The sequence below is a fragment of the Ptychodera flava genome, chromosome 17 (assembly GCF_041260155.1).
Source record: "Ptychodera flava strain L36383 chromosome 17, AS_Pfla_20210202, whole genome shotgun sequence".
In the NCBI taxonomy this organism is placed as follows: Eukaryota; Metazoa; Hemichordata; class Enteropneusta; family Ptychoderidae; genus Ptychodera; species Ptychodera flava.
In genome coordinates this window covers 37,324,270-37,339,827 of record NC_091944.1, presented here as the reverse complement: position 1 = coordinate 37,339,827, position 15,558 = coordinate 37,324,270, and the positions used below count along the sequence as shown (strand labels likewise).

At 34.2% G+C, this 15,558-nt stretch overlaps 1 protein-coding gene across 5 annotated transcripts in view; it reads left to right on the top strand.

Annotated features, from left to right (window-relative positions):
- The first annotated feature begins 861 nt into the window (after positions 1 to 861).
- LOC139116242 (neural cell adhesion molecule 2-like) overlaps positions 862 to 15,558 on the top strand; it is a 35,207-nt gene continuing 20,510 nt past the window's right edge. For 3 of the 5 annotated variants that reach the window (XM_070678831.1, XM_070678830.1, XM_070678829.1), the window contains exons 1-7: positions 1,014 to 1,196; positions 1,466 to 1,571; positions 10,279 to 10,437; positions 10,928 to 11,065; positions 12,543 to 12,680; positions 13,596 to 13,733; positions 14,158 to 14,310. In XM_070678831.1, coding sequence (XP_070534932.1) covers positions 1,514 to 1,571; positions 10,279 to 10,437; positions 10,928 to 11,065; positions 12,543 to 12,680; positions 13,596 to 13,733; positions 14,158 to 14,310 — 784 coding nt within the window. In that variant the 5' untranslated portion in view covers positions 1,014 to 1,196; positions 1,466 to 1,513. Of the gene's footprint in view, positions 1,197 to 1,337; positions 1,572 to 10,278; positions 10,438 to 10,927; positions 11,066 to 12,542; positions 12,681 to 13,595; positions 13,734 to 14,157; positions 14,311 to 15,558 lie in introns of those variants that run through there. The other 2 variants (XM_070678832.1, XM_070678833.1) reach the window with 2 other exon arrangements.

The following is a 15,558-nucleotide window of genomic DNA, read 5'->3' as shown; positions in this document are numbered from 1 at the left end:
GACTCGGCAGTTTTTCATACAGTCGAAAATTGTGAAGGAATGTTTCTTCGCTGCAGGAAATATCAATGTTTCAGTCATGATAATATGATTAAAATCTGATGAAGAGATGGGTCGTTCTTTTACGCAGAAAAATAAACATACGCTAGCGTAAAGACCGACCCATCTCTAGAAGGGATTTTAATCAGATTGCAGTGTGTCATAGTCAACTCTCTGAAAGTAAGCTTATGAAGGCTGAAATTTGTCATGCAATAGTGTGAACTGCACAAAATCAGAGAATATGAGGCGTTTTATTACGCTTTATCTTCGAGAGTAAAACGGAAATAATGCTTTAGGCCTATAGGCCTATAAACATATTTGTCCATTAATAGGCCTAGACCTATAAGCTACTGACTGTAGCCTACCCTACAAAAAACTATGACAATAGGAGTAGGCCTAAGCTTCTTTTTACTTTCGCATTGTCACTCTCCTCATCACTTTCTAGTCTGCTCGCTGCGATAACAATAACATATCAAAACCTTGACAATAAACAAAAGATGAAGTAAGTTTACCAAGAGCACCACAGAGAAGCGTAGGAAGTGGCTGAGTCAGTGAGTGGACCGTCCATATATCTAGACTGTAGGCCCTACCTGTGCGTGGTTTATAAGCTTGTGTTACTTCTCAATCTACGTACAGAGGCTATCGGCGAGCGGCGCCTTCAGACTCAGGAACATATATACGCGTCATTGCATGAAATAAAAAAATCGCATCTCTCCTACGGAGAAGCCGTGATTGCATTCCTTGTCGAGGGCTTAGCTAAGGACACGTGATTCAGCCGCAGAAACGGCTTTACATTTGACACACGGCCAGGCCTAATATTTAATTATTAACAGGATCCCATATTATCGTTTGCGTAGTGTTTGCGCACGGTGTGACTAAGCGGCAGTCTGGCCGAAAAAAACACACTTCTAATGAAATATTTATCAGATTTTGATTTGAAAACGTCATAACAACCATTTTTTCTTGAAGTGAAAGTATCACGTCAATAATCAAACACAAGATTCACTCAACACTGCACAGCCAGCTACAAATTGCCGTCTTCAGTCATCGATTACGCTTCCTGGTTTGGGACTTGCTTGATAACGTATCTGCATGAAAATAGTGCTTTTGTGCGACGATCATCAGGAAGGAACAGCTCAGAAACAGCCCGATCTATTCAGGTAAAATAAAATGATGCGTATAATGTTATTTCTCTGTCACAGTCTCAGCTTTTCGTAGCGTTTTATTTCGAGAGAAACCGTTATTCACTGCGGAAGGATATACGACGTATGTATATATACATAAACTGCTAAACATTCACGTTGGTGCTGGAGGGAAATTTGTCTATGTACTGCACGCACTACACTGACGTGACCTATCATAGATTCGTCGTCACATTAGGAATAAGCCGTAAATGTATTAGTGGAAAATATTTTTCTTTGGTTTTCAGTTCAAAAAATAGTTAAGGAATCAACTCTCCCACCCATCTTATCACAAGATGCTGTGGTCATCACTTAGATTGTGCGTCTTATTGCTGTTGTATTCCGTTATAACAGGTAAGCAGAATTTTTGACCTATGCATTGGGCATCGTATGGGTAATAATGTAATTTGCAGCTCGACTCAAGATCTTAGAACTCTTCGTTCCACATTCTCTGCGTTTTCACTGTCATGTTTTCCAGAGCTCATTCTCTTCTTTGACAGTCAAAATAAATGACTGTAACAAGAATTAATTCAGCCATTGAATTCCTATTTAATATTTTCGATCAATATTATCCCGATTCCCGATTATAATTTATGTTACATTATGAGGCACGGCACGTTCAGACACTAACACGGACTAACAATACGTCTTCGTAGGTTCTAATGTAATTTCCTTCACACCCATGAAGTTTAGCAGTGTAGGAGGTGTTACTGTTCGTATTTTCAATTGTATTTTATCTTAATTTTGTACAAACAAAGGCATGCCTATGCCCACGGAATTATTGAGTCAGAGTGGCTAAGTGACACAGACTCTAAAGCATGTAAGAAATGCCGTCCATGTTACACCTGAACTAAAAATATTTAATTTCATGACAGCCAGTCAACAGTACAAAGGCATTTTCCATCAAGTAATATCATATGTATGGATCACATTGACATCACAATTTTATATTTTGTCTTCGGCTTTCACTAACATTCAGATCCTCTCTTGATTATTGATATACTTCAGCGTATCACAGTTTGTAACACAAAGTACAGGGATCCATATCTAGTCATATTGCTCTGAGTTTCAATGCGTGAGCATGATCAAAAGACTGCAATATTGTCGGGCATTAATTTAACATTAGAGTTGTGGTTAAACCTGTATGGCTATGGAATAGATAATTTTACTCTATGTGTGATAGTATATGCCTACATTCAAGTATTCAAGCAAAGCATATATTATATCATTGTTGACCAAATACAATGTGTGTTCACATGTACAGTCCTGTTTTGAGTACTGTAGATAATGTGTATTAATTCGTAATGTAAAGAATGAGAATTCTTGATTTCTTTCACCTCTTTAGGCACCGTTTTCTTTATTACAGCTAGTGTAACATAAACAATAAAACACTGATGTGTTTAGTACAACGAGAGACAATTGCACTACAGTAAGATAACAATTTACTTTATGTGTTCCCCCATTCATTAGAAACTTATAAATGGTTTACATTTACCCACCATCAGGCTCTGTCTCTGTACTGTGAAATGATGTAAATGGTGACACATGATATTCAAAGTTGAGTTTCAAAACACTGTTATATCATTTATGCAAAGAACACAATCTTTCCTCATCAAAATGTTAGGTGTAAGCATAATTAACTTTGGATTTTGATGTGAAACCATGTTGTAGGTAGCAGCAAATATGTGAGCCTAACAGTTGAATTTGACTTTTTTCAAAGTTCCCACCGAGAGGCTACAACAATATATCAAAACCTTGGTGGGGGGGGGGGGGGGGAATAAAGGCAATATCATACATGTAGACAATTTAGTACATGGTGTCAGTCAAAATTAAAACTAACATTTTGCGGCCCCAAGCCAGGTGCACTGTGGCGATGAAATTCCCCTGTCGTAGGATATGATTTTCAATCAATTTCCTCAGTTGCTCCACACTCCCTCTGGTGGAAAACATTGATAGGTGCTTTGATTGAGAGTGAAGCATTATCATTTCCATTTTAGTCAGAATTCTAGTGCAGTGACACAACTATATGAATACATCTTTCAAAATGACTTATCAAGGAACATTTTTTTTTAGGTTTATGAAATTTACAAGATTACATTTTTCTTTCATTTCTAAATGCAAGTCAATGAAATGAAAAAGTCAATGAATGGACTAACATGAGTCTACCCATGGGTAGCCATCTACTTTAAACCAAAACTAATAAGGGAATTGACAAATAACAGGTGGCAATTATTGATATCAGTTGTTTTGTTTCTGATATTAAACTTTGGATATCACTCCAAGATGGAAAGTAAACAAAAGTACATCAAAAACATGGCAATATTGGCAAGAGAAAGCAGGACAAACAAATAGATTGTGAAAAGCGGAATTACAACAAAGGTATGTCAGAACAGTTGCCATAAAACTCAGAATTACAATCACTTTGAATGATCATTTGAAACTAATTTTGCTTGTGATGTTCCCAGCGTCAGATCCAAGCTTATGAAGATACATTGCAAAAACAAGCAATCTAGCAGCAGATATGTTCCATTGCTGTTTATAGCTGAAAGCAACTATGAATGGCATGTGTACATATTAAAAAGCACATATGAAAACAACTGAAATTGCTTTTAATTTTTTTAACAGAAAAATAATCTCAAAATTAGAAGTCTAAAAGAAGCAGAATTTTAAAGAAAATGTTCAAAAATTTAAATATGGCAATGCTAAATCTGAGTAAAGAATCTCAAAGGAAGCGATATATGAAATTTGAAAGCTAAGGCAACATCAGTGAAGAATATCTTTCAGCAAAAAATGAGAAAATATATCGTAAAATTTGTATTTGCTAATGTTGTTATCATTTGAAGTCATCCCTTGGGACATACATACAAATTCTATAGCCATTGGATTAGCAGTGTAAAAGAAGATTTTGTGAAGAAAGAGAAGCAAAAATTTATTTAAAATATTGAATATGCAAATTTCATGCTAATTTTCAGAAATGTTCATCCCCAAAACAGCTTCACATCACGGTTGACGAAACTGTGAAGAAATTGGCACAAAAAGATTGAATATAAGAAAACAGAGCAGACATATAAAATACTCAGAGCAGTTATATGTGCATTTTTTAAAATTTATGCTGAGAATGACAGCATCAAAATCAGTTTGGTATAGCTTTTGAAGGTGCATCTTGTAGTGACCCAAACTTTGCCGTCATAATGAAGGCAATAAAAAAGTGACATGTAAATGCAAGAGGACTATATGATGTATAACAAACCTGCAAAGTACAAGTAGAAATGATAGCAGAGGTAAATGCAAATGATGACAAAAACAATCAGTGTGAAGGGAAATTAGAATGCAATGCATTTGGTGGCCACACCAATAATTGAGGGCTGCCATAGTGTACCACATTTAAGCTCATGTGGTATAGCAGTATACTATACCAAATCCCCTGAAAACAAATAGGGGCCTTTTGAGTATTCAATTGGGACCCTTACTCAATTATTAAAGGTAGGGACAATCCTAGTTACATGAAACTGATCAAGCAAATGTTAATGTGACCATAACATTTTTACGGAATCTTTGCACAAGAGAATTTACTTGAGAATTTTCTCCCTCCTAACTGAACAAGCCAAGCATCTGACACTGCCAACAACTTACTACTTTCTACATGTCAGTGTTCCATTTTTTGACATAGTTAAACTTGACCTGTGATTTTAAAATTTGCCTACATCTTTGCTGTTTGTTGCCTGTATAAGTATCTGATGTATGATTTTGGTGCAGCAAAACAATTGTGTATAATTGGAATCATATATTAGATTACACAGTCACATCATGTTGAACTAACAATGCCAGATAACCTTCTATTTACCAATAGTTGCCAGTAGTTTACATTTTCAGTACAAAGTCATTGATAAATTTGTAATGCATTAATCTGTATTTCATTTATATCTAAATGGTTGAGTAAATATTTTATTCTCATGTACATCAGTGAGAGTGTACACTTAGGCTCATAAAGTCTACATTTTTAATGACATTTCCAGGAACTGTCAGCTGTAATAGCTAAGCATGGGAAGCCTGGCTATCACTATATCAGTCAACATCTTGTAAGGCAGTTTGCATCTGTGTATATGTTATGTTAATTTACAGTTTGTTAGGTCTGTTCTGTAATTGCATGTCAGTTGAAGAAGTTGTTGTAACTAAATGTACATGTTACTTTCAAAAGTAGGGAAATATTATCAGCTGAAACTGAAAAATTTCAAAAATCATTAAATATTGATTCAAATGTTTGATATGGTTTTACTGATATCTAAGGTTAAGTACATTCATTTGCAGTTTTCTTTGCATGCGATTTACTTTCATCAATAATATAGTAAAAAACCTGTTTATTAATAAGTTTTGTTTCTTTTTAAAAAACAAAAAACCAATAATTCGCTTTCATACCATATTTGGTTTTTAAACATTCATGGCATTGTCACATTTATAATTGTTTACAATGATGGTACAATATTGTGTACTTGTGGGCCAAAATCAAAACTTTGGCAGTGTTATCACTGTGAAAGTCTGCATGACTATCAGTCCGTCTATACTTGTATAATCAATCCATCCTGCATATTGTTCATCCATTAAAAAGCAAAATTTGTCACTTCTTGGTGTGTGGCTTTCAAGTTTGGTTTGCTACTTTTTTAGGATCACTTGTTCTTATATTTGTTCAAATCATGACAAAATTAGCGAATTAAAAAGTTTAAGGACTGATTTGTCTCTTTTCGTTCAAAACATCAACTTCTATGAAGCCTAATGTCTGATTGCTTTCAAGTTTGGTTCGTACACTTGGAGGTATGAACGTAAATTTACATTTTCATCCAATTTTCTCATTTAAGTTACAACATCTACAGAGCTGTTACTATATTACTGTAGTCACCTTGTGGCAGTGCTGTTACATTTTACATGTAAAATGCCCTCTACAAAACTGTCACCTCTGTTCTTAAGTCAGTGACTTAAGTCAGGTTCCTAAACTCTGAAGGACCACTGTCCAAAAATGACTGAAAACAAAAGACTATTTTAATTGATTTTATGTATGTGTCAGGATTGTTTCAGAAATAATATGCATGTATTATGCTTTTCAAGGGATTTATGATCTAGAATAATGAGAATTATATTATAAATGTTATCTTATCCTAACTCACGTCGAAAGAACTGCCACACCCACCCTCTATTGAAAGGCCATGTCTATATAGTAGTCACTTTTTCTTGGTCCCTTGTGTGAACACTATACACAAGTTTGATTGTATTAGAATAAGTGATGACTTTCAGAGTTCAGATATTATCTGATTTGTTGCAATTGTAGTACATTTTAATTTTATGAGTAATTTGCTAGTTTTGATCAAAACATTATTTTGCTTTAAATTTCACGAACACATTCCTAGGGATATTGAGTCTGTTGTAACTATTGATTTAAGTTAGAATGACACTTCAGAAACAGACTTTCAGATTTACTAGCGTGCTGTTGATATAGTTGTCAATCAAAACAACGTTTCATGAAAAAAAAACTCAACTTTTTGTTTTGATTAAGTTTTACTAGCTATTGAAGTACTAGTAAATGAAGTTTTGACCCACTTGTTTTTGTTGTGAATTTGTAATATCAGCAAAGTTTCCATGTAACATACTGTTAGATGTGAAAGGACGCTTGATGTCAATCCCAAATTAATCCCAAAATTTGTTCAATTTCATGATTTATTGTTGATTATAAAAAATTATTGCTCAAAGTTTGCCAAGGGAAAGTTTGAAAGTAAGAATTGTCAAAATCTTAATATACTAATCGTGTACACATATTTAGTAATGACTAGATCCCCAGCAGTGCATGAATTTTTGTTGTTGGAAACTGTATGATATGTCATTTGGTCAAAGATACTCAATACATCAATGTATTTCAATTTTCTAACTTAGACCATGGTGTATCACTTTCTGATCAAAATGGCATCAAATGCTTGTGTACTATAATCTAACACATTACCAAACCATCAAATAAACTCTCTCCCACAGATTGGTAACAAAGATGGATGGACAGTATCATTGAGAATATTCTTAATTTATCAAGGGCAATGGACTTACCGTAGTACAATGTCCTGCAATTATCTCTATAAAAGATGATCAGTTTGGCCAAATATCAAATTCTGGATTGCATACAAGTATTTTAAAATCCAATCATAAGCTCATCATTGTTTCTACAGACATTTTTAAATTGGTATATTAATGAGAAATTTTATCAGAAAGGGGTTACTGAAGTTACAGACGACAAACTTTAATCATGCACCTTTTTGTCTGAAAAAATATACTTACTAATTTCAAAGATAGTCATGATGGAATATATTTATATCAAAGAGCCGGATTTCTATACTTTAATATTGTATAGGTTTCAGATAGGCTGCTTTCAGGAAGTATTAACACTTAGATTGAATATCTCAATGAATGTTGTAACCATTGTACCCGTACATACACTCTGGATTAAAATTTCAACACATGGCTGTAGTAAATTTGACATGTCATGTACCTTTGAATTTTGATCATTTTATTAATAAATCTCATTAACCCTTTGAGCGCTAGAGTTTATTTTTGTCCCCTGTATAAAATAAACCCCAGCCACTTTTTCTCAGATTTTTGCCAAAATTTTGAGAAAAAACTGTAGCCAATGAAATGTGATGTCCATTTGGTCCAAAATTATCAAAAAGTTATGGAAAAATTCATAAAAATTGGTAAAATTTTGCATTAAAATTTTGGAGGGAGAAAATTGCAGCGCTAAAGGGTTAACCAATTTACATCTTATCAAAGAGTGGGTGCAACGCTTGGCAAGTACAGTGTTTGTATTATGAGTTGAGGCTCAAAGAGATTGGGACAGGAAATTATGAAAAGTTGAATAGAAACAGCCCATGCTGGAATATTGTTTGTATTATAAGTTGAAGCTCAGAGAGATTGTGACAGAAAATTATGAAAAGTTGAACTGAAACAGTCCATGCTGGAATATTGTTTGTATTATAAGTTGAAGCTCAGAGAGATTGTGACAGAAAATTATGAAAAGTTGAATAGAAAGAGCCCATGCTGGAATATTGTTTGTATTATAAGTTGAAGCTCAGAGAGATTGTGACAGAAATTATGAAAAGTTGAATAGAAACAGCCCATGCTGGAATATTGTTTGTATTATAAGTTGAAGCTCAGAGAGATTGTGACAGAAAATATGAAAAGTTGAATAGAAACAGCCCATGCTGGAATATTGTTGTATTATAAGTTGAAGCTCAAGGAGATTGAGAAGGAAATTATGAAAAGTTGAATAGAAAGAGCCCATGCTGGAATATTGTTTGTATTATAAGTTGAAGCTCAGAGAGATTGTGACAGAAAATTATGAAAAGTTGAATAGAAACAGCCCATGGGTGCAACGCTTGGCAAGTACAGTGTTTGTATTATGAGTTGAGGCTCAAAGAGATTGGGACAGGAAATTATGAAAAGTTGAATAGAAACAGCCCATGCTGGAATATTGTTTGTATTATAAGTTGAAGCTCAGAGAGATTGTGACAGAAAATTATGAAAAGTTGAACTGAAACAGCCCACATTTGAATATGATGGCATTCAAAAAAGAGATAACTCTAAACATCATCAAGAAGTACCAAATTATTCCATATTCAAGAGATTTAATGTGTGCGAATTAAAAAGTACTGTATTATTTCATATTCAATGTAAGACATATATATATTATATTTTATATAATATATACTATATATGAAATATATTACCATCACTGCAAATCCTATTTGTGAGTGATATGCAATATGTTTGCTATGCAATAATTGGACAGTTGATTTAATGTAAGTACACAATGATGATAGGTAATACAGGAATATCAATATTTGCCATGGAATATGTAAATAGTATTGGAAAGATTCATTTATTATTATATTGGACCAATCACCATGTGTGTTGCAATGGAACATCAACTATTTTACGGTGGACATTTCACACTAAAGAATTGTGGTCAGTCAAAACTTGTTCATGACAACTTAAATCCATTGCCTTTATGGTGCAGTAGCTATGATTATATATAATAACCTCTATTTTGATTATCAATATCATGCAGAAGTGTCACTGTATTAGTATGGATTTCACTTGCTACAACCAAAATGAATTATTTTGGCAACTTCCATATTTGAGAGAATTACTGTGTCAATGTGACATGTCAGATTTTTGCAGTTCTAAACTTACTTTCAGAGGAAGGGAGGGGATTTGACGCGTGTCAAAGTGCAATGAGTTCTGTTTGCTGTGTATATGTTTTAATTATCTATGGTTATCTAAAAAATTTTTTCTTCATTGACATTATTATCCATATACAGAATGTTGTTTGGAAAAATCAACCTTCGGCCATATCAAACATGTGGCAAAGCATTTGTGTATCATGTCCATTCAATTCACAGTAAATTACATTTACAGCTCAAAAAGATATAACTCTTTGCTTTCCAGTCTTTTTGTGTATCCACAACAGTTCATGTTTGAAGCAGTATGTAACACCCATATTTCTGATTGGCCACAGAAATTGTACAAAGGTTTTGTTATTGATGAAAATTGACGTGAAGTCCAGACTTGAAATCATTTGTCAACTGGAGCAATGATCATTCGTATACACGTTAGGCCGCGTGTCATAGAAAAACATAATACTCTGCAATTTGGGATACTACAGGGAATTGAATACAAATGTGCAATTAATTGATACATAGACCCGTATAACACTGGACAAAATAGTCCAAAACATAGCTACTGTCCCTGGTAAAATTTGCAACCAAACCAGCCTTGAAACTCTGTTACCTTATGCATCTGTGTTCTGTAAACAACATTACTGTACATTAGATGACAGCTAGTGAAAAAACCATTTACTGGTAAGGAATAAATGTGACTAGTCACATCAATGAAAACATGCAGACTATGGCTGACAGTACAAGCAACAATATTGGGATGACAGCATTCCATTAGCAGCCACTGCTCAATAGGACAGCTGTGACATATGTGGTTTTGTGAAAAAGTATCTCTTCTCAAATTTTAATTGCAGAATGTGAAGGACAAGACTTGCAAATTACACCAGCCGATGACCAATACCTGAGGTTTGGCTCATTCTTCTCCTTTGAATGTAGCAGTTCTGGACGTGGTTTAATGAGCAATCCTATATGGTTAGATCCACTGCAAAAGCAAATCTATGAACTTGGCCAAGGTGTGTATATTCTTCTCTATAGTTGTGTACCATTGTTTACATAGGGACTTGACCAAAAAGCATCTGCTGCACTTAGGGATTCGATTGAAAAGTTCTTTGCAGTAGTAGTCAAGGTCAATCAGTGAAATGAAATTACATATGTGTATTTCAAATATTATAAGACAACACAAATCAGAACACCAACTGATATAAACGTTTTGAAAGTGACATGGTGTTAAATTGCTCCCTGTTTGCAGTAAAGCACTTTACATTCCCTGCGTAGGATTTGCCTCTTGTGTATGTGCACCATAATGATTTGTGACCTTTAGGGTGGTACAGAGCTGTAGTACCTTCCCTGTGAAACTGCACTTTGAAAGTTCACATTCACTATTGTACATCATCATTTTGAATATTTTACTCACATTATGCACATTAAGCAATTGTGACTCAAACCTTTCTGCATTTATGGCAATACTACATCTGACAATGATTGTCTATTGTATTGTATTAGGTGGAAGTGCCAGCAGATATGTAGAATCATCAGAAACACTATCAATCTTATACTTCGACGGAATGATAGAAAGTTATTCTGGAATCTATACCTGTAAGGCAGGTGATATATCAGCATCAGTTACAGTGAACTTTTATCGTAAGTATGTAGTAAGCTTTGGCAGTTTCATCAATTTCATATTTTCTACCTCAACCAAGAGGCTATATGGAATTGAACATAATATTCATGTACATGTTTATTAAGTCATCACAAGTCTGGATTGCAGAATTTCATGGTTTAGCAATTATCAAACTGTAAAACAATTTATGGGATGAAGAAGCATGATTTTTGATATCAAGGAAACATCCAAAATGTGTTTTCACTGCAGGCAATACATTACGAGATCACTGTTCTGAATATTCAGCAATGAAATAGTTTTTTTTGAATATAATTACTGCATGTTCCTGAGATCATTTTAGGCTTACAGTTCTGTGCCTAGGGTGCCTCAGATTGTCTACTGATACTGTACATCAAATGTGTGTCTAGTTCATACACATACGTTTTGTGTTCACTTGACCTTATGAAATCACTTCTCAAATACTTCACCCTCAAACAACATTATTCTGAAGTATGGACAAAGCAGTACAGCAATAAATTGCAGAAATACATTCAATTAATTTTATGCTCCATTACATAAAAAGACATGAGGAAAATTACTTTCTCTGACACAGACAGTGAGGAATTCCTCGCCAGGAAAAATATCAAACATTTTGAGTATTTTGCTCAAAAACAGCACAAAAGGAAAAAACTGGAAAAATTGTCTGCACATGAGAGTAGAATGGCTGAATAAACAACTTCGATTTACATTTTGCTCAGCAAATTTAGATTTTGCTCAGCTAATTTTTCTTGTGCGCGACAGGCTTAACTACACAGTACATATTGAAATACCTGGTGTTTAACTTGTTAACACAACCTATGTATGAGTAATATGAAATATTATTGTTTACTGCCGAAATCTTGTTTGGATTTGAATCCATCAACAGTGATATATTATATCGTATATAATAATATTCTCTCTGCATACACTATTTGCAAAAATGTATCTCATTAGCATAGAGGAAATATCTACCATACAGTAGGTTTTGAGAAAACTATCAGTCCAAAGATGCATGTATAGGTGTTTTACTAATTTCTATATACATAAGGGAAAAAATATGAATAAATTTGAATAAATTAAAGTGACATTGTGTTTTTGAACATCTTGTGAACGTGATTTTTAATACAAATGGTTAATATTTGACTACATATCTGCAGATCTTGCCAAATGGATAAAAGCTAATTATTCTTTCAGAGAGCTTTGCATTTTTAAGTTCAGAAGATTGAACTTTTGTCATTGACACTTTTGTTATCTGAGCAGAGGAGTATGTGCTAAGCCCTGTCAGCATATGATGTGAGTGGGGTATGTATGGTATACTAGTGCAGTGTTGTGTGCCTACCCTCTAGTTGACTCCCTAGCGTAGCATCATTTAAAAGATGACACGTACATCTTCAGAGAGTGTCAGTCAGAATCCGAAAAATTGTCTTGAAATGTTAGATTCTATATATCAACAAATGAAACATTTCTTTGACATTACAGGAGGAATTGAGTTTGTAAATGCACCTCCAAAGCAAGATTTGGTAGCTGGCAGAGAAGGATTTATTGATTGTGCAGTCACTGGTACTCCATTACCCACTGTAACATGGAAATTTAATAATCAAGATTTACCAATTGATGGTAAGTACACCATCAATTATCTCGTGATGTCTAAAAAGATTTGATAATTCAACTCTGGTCTATGGATGTGGGAGTGTTCAGGATGATTGGTCTCAGCAAAAAACAAACATAAATCAAAAATGAATTGTCATTTTTTATGGGCAGCTTTTGATAAACTACTTTGACTGAATTTGTTTCCATATTGTATCAGGTTCTGTTTTGCCCTGCAAATATCAATGCACAATTACTTCCCTGGAGATTGCTATGAATATCATGACATGTTTGGTTTGCAATGCATTGTCAAAATCAAACCATGAAGTTCAGCGGGTGCTTTTGTTGAACTGTTATTTCAATCATCATTGATAAGGTCATTCGGAGAAGTACTATAATCCCAAAAAAATATAAAACACAGTTTTTACCGTATAAAGATAGAACTGTTGATGTTTTATTAGCTGACAACTTCCAGGTGTTTTCCCCATTTTTTTCGCATAAATGAAAGTAATCCCAAACATTTGTACCCTGCAGTGGTTTATGAAATGAGAAAATTTTGCCAGGTCTGTAGAGTTTACACTTGTCAGAGAACCACTGACATGTTTGTAACATACTATCATCATCTGTCTCTCTTGAATATTTGCAATTCATAAAAATCTATTTACCTCTAAGCAGTTCTTAAGAATGGCTTATTTTAACAATATAAGTAGTGAAACTTGGTTTTTAGGGTCAAACGGATGACTGAATTTGTTCTAAACATGATGAAACATACAGTTTGCTCAAAAGATAATGAAACATGTATGCAAATTTTTCGTCTAGTTGAAAGGCTTTTACTCAGGTTATCCAAATAGGGGGAACTATTTGCCTTAATTAAATATCTCTATGTCTTAAATGTGATTTTGAAGTCACATCCCAACTGAATATCACTGTCTTTTTTGTGATTAGGACGTTACGTACCAACTGAAAGACTAGGACTTGGTATCACTAATGTCTCATTGGTAGATGAAGGGACCTATTCTTGTCGTGCTCGTATGCCAACATTGGGATATACTGATAAAAGAGACATCTTTGTTGATGTTTTAGGTATGTATGTTTTTTTCTATGAGCATATCATATATGTGATTCATAAATCAGGTATGTGTGTCAACACAGATGACCAGTGATGTATACTTTTAATGTTAATAAAGTAGTGCGCAATACTGGAGGTAGCATTGAAAATCCATAGTTCAGCCCAAACTGAGTGAACTTAGTGAAAAAGACTCTTATCTGCCACATTGAGTGACCTTGCCTGCTGTAGACATATTTCAGTTCAAGTACACCTCATTCCTAAGAATGACAAATTGTCTTGTACTGATCAGACAGAAAAGTACGCATACACTGCCCTGTTGCCTTCAGCTCAACTCTCATCAATATGACCATGAGCACAATCCCTTCGGTTGGTCTCAAGTTTTTATTTGATGTTTAATTATATGAATAACTTATGAATATTACTGTAATGTAATTACAGTGCCACCCAGAGTAACTCAAGCTCCTCAGAACACAACTGGCAATGAAGGTCAGTCAGCCAAACTTACCTGTACAGCTGTTGGTGATCCTTTTCCAAATATCAGATGGATGTTTAGAGGTGTACACTTAGAAAACCCGATTAAATATAAACTGTGTAAGTATAATATCGTGAACATCAAACAACTATAAATTTGAGTACTACTGTACTTTGGTTGGATGATGGGTTTCTGCAGTCAGTAAAAACATGGCGTAATTCGCCACTGATATCAAAACCTAAAACAAATAGATATAGCATTAATCCTTTGAGCGCCAAAGTCAAATTTTGTCACCTTTATCGTATGTACACCAGTCAATATTTTCCTAATTTTTTGCTAAAATTTTGATAAAAATCTGTAGCCAATGAAATGTAATGTCCGTTTGGTCCAAAATTATGAAAAATATTACATAAAAATTACAAAATTGGTAAAATGTTGCATGAAAATTTTTGGCGGGAAAAATTACAGCGCTCAAAGGGTTAACTTGAATTGCCTAGTAAGATTACTATTTTGTTGTACTTCTAGTGCCTAGATGAGCAAATGTGATTCTATTGACACAACATTCTCCATTTATTCTGCAAGAAAATTTTGTCATTTTGCATGGTAAAGATATAGATATGATGTAAAGGAATACTTATCATTATCCTGAAGTTTTTTATCAATTATCGTTGTCATGATGTAGAACAACCAGAGGATATTTTCTTTCAAAAGATGACAAACTTGGCAAGTGCATGTGATAATTAAGTTTAAACAATCTGAAAATTTTTCATTTAACAAACAGTGAATATCAGCCATTTTGATTTCAAATATGTTAAGGTTATTTGTTCAACAACACTTATTACAGCGAGGGCACGAGTTATCAGAACACCAAATTAGGTAATTACCCAGCAACTTCGCTGAGCACTTTGCAGTTTGACCTGGCATTTACCTAAACAAGAGTCTGTTTTTATTGTCTGAAGACTGATAAGATATCCACCAAACTCAGCAGGCAGCTCCCACTGAGTAAACTGATATGCCTACACTGGAACAACCCATTTTCAACTGGCATCTAGTTCAAAGGAAAATTGTGAAAAGGGGAATAAATATTATGATGTAACACAATCTATTGTACTCATTTTGTGTCCTGGGCCTGAACCTAACAGGTTTTGCCTCTGTATGTTATTTGGAATTGAAACATTGCAGCATCCCTTGTAAATCTAGTGTACAAAACTCGTCAAATTTACCACCTTCCATGAGCCCACCACCGATGTTGATGGAACAGTCCATTTTTATCATATGATTGGATGGTTGCTCTGACAGTCAGTGACTCTTCAATGTATGTAATGGTGATTAAAAAACTGGTAATAACATGCATTTATACAAAACAG